Source organism: Dasypus novemcinctus, chromosome 9 (genome assembly GCF_030445035.2).
Source record: "Dasypus novemcinctus isolate mDasNov1 chromosome 9, mDasNov1.1.hap2, whole genome shotgun sequence".
In the NCBI taxonomy this organism is placed as follows: domain Eukaryota; kingdom Metazoa; phylum Chordata; class Mammalia; order Cingulata; family Dasypodidae; genus Dasypus; species Dasypus novemcinctus.
The window spans coordinates 106,592,145-106,603,718 of NC_080681.1; the positions used below are offsets into that span (position 1 = coordinate 106,592,145).

General features: G+C 53.0%; 1 protein-coding gene across 1 annotated transcript; it reads right to left on the minus strand.

Moving 5' to 3' along the window:
• Positions 1-5,874: 5,874 nt before the first annotated feature.
• RAB42 (RAB42, member RAS oncogene family) lies at positions 5,875-10,717 on the minus strand. The gene is made up of 3 exons (XM_004455674.4): positions 10,479-10,717; positions 9,315-9,782; positions 5,875-6,223 (listed from the first exon to the last, which is right to left on the minus strand). The coding sequence occupies exons 1-2, from the start codon at positions 10,715-10,717 to the stop codon at positions 9,359-9,361; spliced, it is 663 nt and encodes a 220-aa protein (XP_004455731.1). The 3' UTR covers positions 5,875-6,223; positions 9,315-9,358.
• Positions 10,718-11,574: the final 857 nt, after the last annotated feature.

An 11,574-nucleotide genomic window follows, 5' to 3' on the forward strand; every position in this document is an offset into this window, starting at 1 on the left:
GACACAGGGTGCATGGCTTACAGCCCTTGGAATACCAGAAAAAGTTAGGAGGGCAAGCAAGACTGAATGGAGCTGTCTAGTCAGCAGATGGCAGCACTGTTATTCATTTATGTGTTTCAGAAAACCCAGAGATTTTCTGTGATTTTACTCCACAGGAGCCCATACAAGAAGTAGGAATTTGAATCCAGTTTTTCTGCTTTAAGAATTGGACGTGATTGATCACCTTCTCTCATGAGTCCCAGACTAAAGAGGCATCCTGTTTTGAGGCAGTGTTATATGCCTAAGAGCCTTTTTTGATCTGCTTCTCTGGAACTCCTAGACAAAGTTGTGTTCATCCTTGGCCCTGAGAAAGGATGGCAGTAGCTTTGGGTAAAGACCTGTGTCCAGGTGCCTGTCTTTTATTGATTGTTGGTATCCCTAATCCCTGTATTTTCACCATCCTGCAGAGGATGCCAATCCCCTGGCTAATTGGGCCAAGGTCATGTCCTTCAGTGACACTTGGTATCGTCTGGTCTTGTGCCCAGCATAGCCCTTGTGGATTGTGAGTGTTCCATGAGCCTCAGGGAGGGTAGCTGTTTTGCCCAGGGATCACCAGCACAGATACATCCATCTTGTCCTATCTTGGTCCTCTGCCTCCTGAAGCTTCGCTTGAGATGGGACCCTGCTTTTCACTCCCTCCCACTCGTGTGTGGCCCCATGGCCCTTTTCTTCACAGCCTCATCGACTTCATGGATGAGCAGCAGAAAGGTTATGCTAATGTTACTGTTGCTTTTGGCTGAGGTCTCAATGTGGTGAGCCCCCAAGGAGGCAGCCAGCTTCTCTCCCTCCTCTGGCATCATCTGACCCTCAGTCACCAGATCACTCTTGTGGTCAACCACCAGGAAGAGGATGTTGAAGGGTCTCTCTTTCTCCAGAGCCTCCTGATGCCCACAAGTGATGTTCTCAAAGAATGTTCTATTGGTGGTATCAAACAGCAGGAGATCTCCAGCGTGTTCCAGTAGTAGGAGCAGGCCACTGACCTCGGCCGCCAAGAAGGAATCTAGAGTCCTCTATTGAGGACAGAAGAGGACAAGGAAATGTGTGTGGTTTAATGAAAAGAACTGAGGTAGAGTCAGAAGACCTCAATTCTTCATCAGCTTTGTGATGGGGAAGTGGCTGCTTCTATCTGTTTGTCTTATCTGTATATTGAAAGACTTGTTTGTTGGTTCAGCAAGTATTTATAAGCACTGCCTGTGCCTGTGCTAGGCATTGAGCTGCAGTAATGAATGAAAACAGATAAAGGGAGCAATCCTGCTATTGGATAAATGTAAACTTGCCACTCTGACTACGACCACAGAGGAGAGATTCACAGGGCTGGGGGAGCCCACAATGGAAGGGGGGTTCAGCACCAACTGGGGAGAAGTGCTGTTTGAACTGGGAAGTGAGGGATCCAGGTGAAGAAGGGTAGGATCTCTTTCAAGGGAGGGAACTGCAGGTGTACAAGCCTCCAGGCAAGGTAAAGAGGCTAATTGGGCAGGGCCATGCACAGCCTAGCAGGCTCTGGCAGAGTGGTCTTTATCCCAAAGGATTTTAAGCAGGACATTGACCTGGTCAGATTTGCATTTTGGAAAGATTGCTCTGGCCAGGCAGCATGGAGGACAGATAGAGAGCATGGAAGGAGAGAGGACAATCGTGGCAGCAAAAAGATATTCAGAAGGTGGCTGTCTGGAATAGGGTGGTGGTAGTGAAAGGGAGTAGAAAACTTAAGTTGTGCACTTAGCAGGACTTGGAGACTAAGTGTGGGGTAAAGGAAAGAGGGTTGTCACCGAGTGATCTAAGGTATCTGACATGGTGTGTCTGTGGTGCAGCTCAGCCCCCTACCAATGCACAAGACCTTGCACCTCATTAAGCTAGTAACCACACCTACTTGACTTTGATCTTTAGAGCCTAACACAGTGCTGGGCACACAGTAGGACTTAACAAATGCTGAAGACCTCACGGTGTAAATGGTGATAGATTCAGCTTCTTGTTTAGTCCCTTTTTCCAAGTGAGGAAACTAAGGCTTAGAGAGTTAAATACTGCAATTAAGGTCTCGAAGCTAGTAGTGATGATGATGAACTTTCAACAAAGTCCATCCGACTCCAGAGCCTGTACTCTTAACTATACCCTAAACTGTCTCCATAAAAGTCCTGTGGAAACAAAGATGGGAATGACTAAGGAAAGACATCAGCCTGTGCAAACATCCAGAGGTATAAAGAAATCAATGCATCAATGTGGCTAAAGCACAAAATGCAAGATTAGCAGAGAGTGACCAGAGATGAGCAGTAGGTGAGCTGGGGGTTGGATAGCCTTCACAGTAAGGTATGTGGGCTCCATCCTGGCTTTTCATGCTGGTGTATGAAGCATTGGTCCAGGGCTTGTGCCTTGGAGGCTGCCATATGTGTGCATTGGGATGGAGTATTATGGAAGGTCCAGCAGCTGCTCTCAGCTTCCCACCCTTCTTCAGCTTGAGTAACATCTTTCTTAACCATTGGACAGTTTAGGGCTCTGAGAAAGATTCCATCTGACAAGATTTCTAAAAACAAGCAATATAAACAAAAAATTGAAAACCACTGCCTAGGCACTGAGCAGCCAGTGAAGTTCTAGGTGAAGGACTGATGTGGTTATATTTGTGCTTTAGCAGGCTTGCTCTGGCTGCCAGTGTGGTAGAGTAAAGCTGGATGCTGCAGGAGGGGGACCAGCCAGAGAGCTGTTCTGTTATTTGGAATGGTAGAGGAACAAGGCTTGAGAATTTTTCCTAAGAAGGAATTAACCAAAAGGCAGGAGTAGAGGTTGGTCACAACAAGGGTGGTGAGTTCTGAGGACACAGAAAGAGCCATGTAGGCCCAGGAAGCCAGCCTGGAGAGGGTCTCGGAGACCTGTGCCTGCATGGGGTTGAAGCTGGGAGGGAGAGGGGAGTTGGGCAGACAGAACTGGATTGAAATCTTATAATTACCTGGAGTTAGAAAAGGCCCTTGGGGGAGCAGATATGACTCAAGCAATTGGACACCTGCCTCCCACATGGGAGGTCCTGGGTTCGGTTTCTGGTACCTCCTAAAGAAGATGAGGAGACAATGCCGTAACCAGCAGATGCCGTAACCAGCAAGATGTGTACAAGCCCCGAGCTGGCAACCAGCAGATGCCACAAAGCAGGGAGTGGAAGTGGCTCAAGCGGTTGGGCACTTGCCTCCCACACGGGAGGTCCTGGGTTTGGTTCCCGGTGCCTCCGCAAGAAGATGAGCAAACAGATGAGGGAGCCATCTTGAGGGAGGGGCAACCCTTGGAGGTGATGCAGGATAGCCCCTTACTTTACAGGTGAGGACATTGAGGTCCAGAGGTCATGTAACCTGTTTCCAGGTTGCTGGCAGTACAGCACAGGCTGAGATTCAGTTTGTGCTCTTGATCCAGAGTCCACCCTTCTATATGACCTTCAAGGTCTCTTCTTTTTTTTTTTTTTAAAGATTTATTTATTTATTTAATTCCCCCCCCTCCCCTGGTTGTCTGTTCTTGGTGTCTATTTGCTGCGTCTTGTTTCTTTGTCCGCTTCTGTTGTCAGCGGCACGGGAAGTGTGGGCGGTGCCATTCCTGGGCAGGCTGCTCTTTCTTTTCACGCTGGGCCGCTTTCCTCACGGGCACACTCCTTGCACGTGGGGCTCCCCCACACGGGGACACCCTTGCGTGGCACGGCACTCCTTGCGCGCATCAGCACTGCGCATGGGCCAGCTCCACACCGGTCAAGGAGGCCCGGGGTTTGAACCGCGGACCTCCCATATGGTAGACAGACGCCCTAACCACTGGGCCAAAGTCCGTTTCCCCAAGGTCTCTTCTTGATGAAATTCTGTGTCTTTCCTGGGCAGCAGCCTGGAGGGTGGTCTCATCCCCAGGCCCACAGCAGTGATGTGATGTGGGAGGCACAGGGAACAGGGGCCTGCCACTGCCACACTCACTGGAACCTTCCCTGGCCAGCTGTGTCCCAGAACTAGAAATTCACCTGGACCCAGTAGGCAGGGAAATCTACCGCCACTGAATGGCGCAACACCCTTGACAAATGTAGCATCTCAACAAGGATGATTTGCTCATAGTCAAGTACCCTGTGAGGAGGATGCAGAACTGGTAGTGCCAGAGGGCATCATGGAGGGCAAGGGGGCCAGCAAAGCACTGAGGCCAACCTGGAGGAAAGAGCCAGAGTTGAGGCTCAAGCCTCACAGCCTGGGGCTGGTTCAGACTTGCAGGGAGAGAAGTGGGGTCAGGACCCAGAGACAAAGGGTGTCCCAGGTCTGGACTCCTCAGGACACACCCAGACCTGGGCTTCGAGAAGCTGCCCATGACTCTGCAAGATGTCTCACCAAGCCAGGTCCCATCACGACAGAAGCAGCTTTCCCTGGAACAGACGCCGGGGCTCCCGTATCCATTCTAAATGATCCCCAGGTGATGGCTTGAAAGACTATGGGCAGCCCTTGGCCTGTAGCTGCAGGGAGTAAGGGCTGTGCAATGCAAAACTTGCCTTTCCCTGCACTGGGACTTGGCAGCCAGCATGGGAGGAGGCGTTCCAGGCAGAGCCCTGGGAAGATCTCCCCACACCTGACATCCATAGACTGTCTATGCCAGGAGTCAGATCTAAGAATAAACTCATAAAGCAAGGGGGAATAAGTGAAACAAGATTGGCATTCATTTTGATAGTTGGTGAAACTGAGTTATGGGTACAAAGAGTTCTTCTTTTAAAGATTTATTTATTACCCCTCCCCCATCCTCATCTGCTTTCTGTGTCCATTTGCTCGGTGTTCTTCTGTGTCTGTCTGTCTTCTCTTTAGGCAGTACTGGGAACTGATCCTGGGACCTTCCAAAGTGGGAGAGGTACTCGATCTTTTGTGCCACCTTAGCTCCTTGGTATACTGCTTCTCTTATTGTCTCTCCTCTGTGTCTCCTTTTGTTGCATCATCTTGCTGCGCCAGCTCTCCTGCACAGGCCAGCACTCCACTTGGGCCAGCTTGCCACATGGGCCAGCAGGCCATGTGGGCCAGGTCTCTGCTTGGGCCAGCTCAAGGGCCAGCTTGCCTTCACCAGGAGGCCCCAGAAATCGAACCCTGGACCTCCTATATGTAAGTGGGAGCCCAGTCACTTGAGCCGCATCCACTTCCTTCAAAGAGTTCTTTTTACTATTTTATATTTTATATCATTTTCTTTCTTCTTGAAAGATTTCTATAATTTTTTTATTTTTTAGGAGGTACCGGAGATTGAATTCAGGACCTTGTACATAGGAAGTAGGAGCTCAACTACTGAGCTACAGCCATTCCTCAATGAGACTAGGTTTTCTTGTTTTGTAATAGTTTTTTAATTTTTAATTTTTTAGAGATTTAAAAAAAAAATTATCCCTCCTTTCCCCTGTTGTCTGCTCTCTGTCCATTCTCTGCGTGTTCTTCTGTGTCTGCTTGTATTCTCATTAGGCAGCTCCCAGAACCTATCCTGGGACCTTCTGGAGTGGGCAAGAGGCAATTACTCTCTTGCACCACTTCATCTCCCCTGCTAGTCTTATTTTCTCTCCTCTGTGTCTCTTGTTGCATCATCTTGCTGTGCCAGCTCGCAGCGTCAGCGGCACTCCTGCATGGGGCGACTTTCTCCCGCACAAGGTGGCATTCCCACACAGGGTGGCTCTCCTGCATGGGGCCGCATTCCCACATGGGCTGGCACTCCCCATGGGCCAGCTCACCACATGGGCCAGTTTGCCTTCACCAGGAGGCCCTGGGCATCAAACCCTGGGCCTCCTATATGGTAGACGGGAGCCCAATTGGTTGAGCCACATCCGTTTCCTGTAATAGCTTTTTTAAAAGCACATCATCTACACGGTAGCCCTATAAATTCAGCATCTTAATCCTTTAATATAAGTGAGGAAACTGAATCTCCAAGAGGGGATGTGACTAAGGACAGGTCACACAGCAAGGAACAGCTGAGCTAGACCTAGGACGACCAAGTCTCAGCTCCACGCTCAGTGTTCTGCTACCCGAGATAGCCTCCCCAAGAGAATCAAACAGGCCTACCATCTAATGGGGCAGGAAGATACACAACAGTGCTGAAAATCTCCAAAGAGCCACTCAGAGAAGGCTCTGAGAAGGAACTGGTATATTAGGTAAGGTGGCATTTGAGATGAGACCTGAAGAATTAACAGTTTTGATAGAGATTGAGGATATTCCACGCAAGGGAACGGCACCTGCAGAGACACAAAGGGGCAGAGGGGACTTGTTAGCAAAGGAGCTAACATTTATTGGGCATTTAACACATACTTAATCCTCTGTCAACCATGTGAGGTAGAAATCAATCTCATTTGACCATCTATAGATGAAGGCTCAGAGAGGCAGAGGATAGAGGCCAGATTCCAGCCCAAAATTCCGGTTCTAGCTGCATGATGGACTAGGTGTGTTCTTTCTCTTTACTAGATGTTAGTGGCTCCCAAAGCAGGAACGGCCTTCAGAAAGGGTCCCACGGATGGCAGGTCCTGCTCTGATTCTTCCAAGGGGCAGAAGGGATAGATTCACAATGAAGAGGCCATAGGAGGACGATGGCAGGTTTCAGACAGAAGAAACTCAAGCAAAGGCCAGGAGGCAGGAAACAGCTCAAAGACCTGGAGGAGAGGGAGGCTGTGGAGAGGGGCCTTGCATGTGCATGCCTAGGGCTGGTCCTAAGGGAAGAGTCCAGAACTTCACCTTTGGTGAGAAAGCAGAGGCCAGTCCACATTCACAAAAGGGCATCAAAGCTTTGTTGGAGTCTGGAATCCTTGTTATTTCCCCAAAGTGTTTACTTTGTTAGTCTCTGTTCCATCATAGTGATTAATAGCAAAACCCTCAGGGGAAGGGGAGGAGACTTCCATTTTTTTAAACTCCTACGGTACCACAAGCACTACTTTTGATTTCTCGTTTAATTCTTTTGAAAACCCTGTGAGGTATCCCCATTTTACAGATGAGTCTACCTGAGGCTTAGAGAGATGAAGTGAATTGCCCAGGGTGCCACAAATAGTACATAGTGGAGCTGGGATTCAAACTCAGTTTTGACTGCCAGTGCTGCCCTATTTTTTGGCAGCTGGGACAATGTAGAAAAGAGGAGATGAGGTAGTTAAAGCCTCGTTCTAAACAGTGGCAGCAGGGGAGGCTCCAGCTCTCCAGTCTGCCTGCCTCTCAGCTGCCTTCTTTCTCTAGCCAGGGGGCAGGGCAGGACTGCTTCCTGCTACTGGTCCTGACATTCACCTATTAAAACTACTAACAGTCCTCTATTGACACCAGAGCCCTAGGGCATGAGGGAGGGGTCTGGTTTACCCAACTGCTGGGAGCCCAGCAGGGGCTCACAGGACGCTAAGTCCCTGTCTGAAATGGCCCAGCAGAGCTGACCTCACAGGGTTGCTGAGGGGCTAATAATAAACCAGTGGGAGACGTAGTTCAGCGTAGGAGGCCTTTCATGTAAGACGTGTTCATGTAATCCTCACAGCAACCTGTGAGACTGGAACCATTATCTCCACTTTACAGATGGGATACTGCACGGAGATTTTAAGTAACTTACCCAAGGTCACTAAGCTAGTAAAAGGATTAGAAATAATTATTGTTAAGAGAGGTGTGACTCCTGTCTGCCCAGTGCGCTCGGGAGGCGGCCTCTGGGGAGGCACAGTTGCTCTTCCTTGGATGTGGACCCTGCCTTGGGAGAGGCCAGGTCTCAGGGCCTGGGTCTCCAACTCCCAACTTGGATTTTGAGGAGGGGAAAGGGTCAGTTCTTCCTTCCTGAATCCTCAAAGCCTAGAACAGAATAGAGGCTCTTTTGGAAATTTTGGTGGAGAAATGAAAATATGCCATAAAGCAAGTCATTTCTCTCGTTTCCAGCTTTCCCCTCTGTAAAATGAGAATAATCATTTATTGTCAACCTTGCAAGCTTGTCATAAGGGTGAGTGACGGTGTTTTATAAAGAGGAGGCAGGACGGTAGGAGGCCTCAGCAGTCACCACAGGGAGGAAACTTAGAAACTCAAGGATTGAAACCTAGGAAGGAGAAATTATCAGCCACATTTTACTGAAAGGGAAATTGAGGCTCAAGGAGGTGAAGTAAGCGGCCCATTGTCACAAAGTAAGGTAAATGGTTGTGCTCTTTCTGTTATGGCGACTGCATATGCCCTGCCTATGCCCATGGCACAACAATGACCCCCAGGGCACATGCTCTTGCACCTGTGAGAGTACCTAATACATAAACACCACCTCCTCCATGATGCCCTCCCCGTTTGCTCCCGGGACATTCTCTGCTTAGCGTTCCTGTTGCAGGTTGGAAGCAGATTCTGAGATGGAGATTAGTGTGCAGACATTTAATAGGGAGTATTTTTGAGATCACTACCTACTCTTGGGATAGGAAGGGGAAGAAACAGGATTAGCCAAAGGAAGAATTTGTGCTGTAATGCTGTCACAACAGTGGCCTCAGCCAAACCCATAGAGAGCTCTGAAGCTGAGTTTGACCTTTCAGAGTTGTACAGAGTTGCGGGAGAGGCCAGGCCTCCCCACCCAATAGGCTGACACTGGATGCGAGCTGCCTGAGGGGCATCCTTCAGCCCAGGGCCGTTGCTAGAGACGGGGAAGTTGAGCCCGGTCATCTGGCAGCACTCCCAGCAGCTGAGGGGGGGGTGGGGGGAAGTGGGCCCTTCAGCCCTGAAGGGGGTTTTGGTAGCTCATTACGGTGTTCGCTGCATGCCCTACCTAGAAGCTGCTCTTTCGCGTTCATCTCTGCCTCCCGGACCCAGATTTGGTCCCTGAGCTTGGGGTGGGGGCACTGGACCTTCACCCCACTCCTAGACTCCTCCTCGTCCCAGGACTAAGGGGGTCCGGTAAGGCTCACTCTGGAATTCCCCACACCCTCCTCGCCTCTGCAGCGTCCAGACGCTGGGTGGCTTCAGCACGCAAGCCCGGGAAGCCTGCCAGAAATGGCCACCTCCCGGCCAAGCGAGGGAAGATGGCGATGGCAGCTCCACCATTCCTCACTCCCCATGTGCCGGGCTCTGACTGGGCACATCTCGTCCATGACCTCACCCATGCCCACGGCCTCCCTGAGGTGGCGTCCCCCACAGGAGCCATTTTGAAGATGAGGACACTGAGGCTCGAGGACAGGAAGTTACACACCTGGTCTTTTAGACCCTCCCTTGGAAAGGGGCTGAGCTCTGAGACCCCAAAATCCAGGAGGCTGCCCGTCTTAGGGTGCTACTTATGTTAACACTTTGGCCACATCCTACCATTTGCCCTCGGAGAGGTCCTAACACTCCTCCACCCCACCCCCATCTCACCTGCAGGTCTGAGGATGGCATTCCTCAACCCCTTCCTTCCCAGGTCAACACTGGCATGGGCCTGGGTGCTGCTTCCTGCTGGGAGGCCCAGGGCTCTGAGACTTGTAGATGAGCCGGACACCGCCCCAGTCCTCCTCCAGCTTGATGTCCCCCTGTTGCAGGGCCTGCCGGATGGCGTCGGCAAGGGTGTTGAAGGCCAGGTCCACGTTGCTGTTGTTTTGGGCTGAGGTCTCCACGAAGGCCATGCCCAGGGAGGCGGCCAGCTCCTCTGCCTCCTGGGCTGAGACATGGCGAGTGCTCTGCAGGTCACTCTTGTGGCCAACCAGCAGGAAGACGGCCTTGTTGGGGCCCTGGGTGGCCATAACCTCCTGGTGCCAGTCGCGGATGTGTTCAAAGGACTTCCTGTTTGTCACGTCAAAGACCAGGAGGACGCCCACCATGTTTCGGTAAAAGGACCTGGTGATGCACCTGGTATGTGAGGGGATATGTTGGGAGAAGTTTAATGCTTTTCAGACACCCTCAGGGGCAGGACCGTGTCCCCTGCGGCCCGTGCATCAAATGCCACACATCATTTCATGCTGCCCTGTTGACTCTCTGTTCTCTGTTTCTGCATCTCCCTTAAGCGACTGCGTGCTCCCCACCCAGTTAGGGAGCAAGTTTAATTCACATACGCTTCTCACCAGTCCTTGTGAATGCCTCTTATTTTCCCTCTTCCGAGTCTGTTTTCCCATTCTCTTTCTGGCAAACTCCTACTCATCCTTCAAGGCCCAACTTAAATACACCTTCCTCTGACATCTTCTTGACACCTCTCTATTTATGCTCCCGTGTGCCCTCTCAGCACATCTGGGTTCGTCTCCCCCCAAGGCCTAACTGTTCTCTAGGGCAATCCTCCTGCACCTGGGCTCCTGGGCAGGGCCCAGCAGTATTTGTAGGATGAATTACCTGAGTGGCAGGGGGCCCGGCCCAGTGGATCCAGACCCAAGGCAATGATCCCTGACCTCTACTTGGGCCACACTGGGGTTGGCCTCTGAGGGGCCCCGGATGGCCGGCTGGATGGGCACCGCCCCGCACCAGCCGAGGTCCCCTCCCCCTCCGGGCTGCCCCCTTCCCCTGCCCCACTCGGCGCTCACCCCAGCCGCCCTCCGGTGACCCCCGACCCCGCACCTGAAGCGCTCCTGGCCCGCCGTGTCCCAGAGCTGCAGCTTGACGCGCGGCCCCGCCGGCAGCTGCAGGGCGCGGCTGTAGAACTCGACGCCCACCGTGGGCACCGGCTCGGGCTCGGCCTCGGGCCCCGGGGCGCCCGGCGCGCCCGCCACGTAGCGCCGCAGCAGCGCCGTCTTGCCCACGGCCGCGTCCCCCAGCAGCGCGACTCGAAACTGGTAGCGACAGTCGCCAGCCTCCATGTCCCGCGGCTCCCCGCCCCCGCCGCGGCGCCCGGCGGCCCGTGCTGCGCTCGGGGCCCGCCCCCAGCAACGCGCGTCCCGGGAAGGGCCGGAGCCCAGCAGCCGCCCTGCGAGGCCGAGGCGGGGACGCCTGGACGCGCCCGGCACAGGGGGCGCCCGGGAGCGGGGCCGGGGGCGCGCGCCTCGGCGAGTCACTTCCCCCCGCAGCCCCAGGTCCTCCTGCGAAATGGGGAGACTCGTCACTCCCACCTCGGAGGACAGAGGGATTCCGTCGACCAGCCTCGGGCTTGGCGCGCAGCAGCCCCCAGCGCTTCCTCCGCGCCGACCTGTGCCGAGAGGGCCCGGGACAGTCTGGTAGAGGAGGCAGGACAGGGAGCCCAGTCAGAGGGCGGCTCCTCAGAGGGCGGCCACCCTTTGAGAGGGCTCTGCTGTGCCCACTTAGAGCTGAGGAGACCGAGGCTCGGACAGGTGGCTTGCCCCAAGTTCCGTTCGTCTCGCCCTTCATTCACCCCTTGATGCCACAAAAGGGAACCACAAGAGAGATCCCAAGAGAATCGGCACGTGGTGGTCGCGTTAGGTGAGGAGCAGGGTGAGGGCGGGTGGGTCAGCTTCCAGGATCCACCCCACCCTTTCCAGACTTGCCTTCCGCCTAGCCAGGACCGGGAGGCTCAAGTCCTGGCTGTCCCGGAGCAGCTCTAGGCTCTCGGTTTGCTGCCATTGACGACCTGGTCGTTCCCCTGTCCCGCTGTGGATGGATTTCACCAGTTTAACACTTTCGGCAAATTGGTTCAGGTAGGTGCATGCCCTCAGTGTCACAAACCACGTCACCTTCTCTCCACAACTTTAGGAGTAGGTAC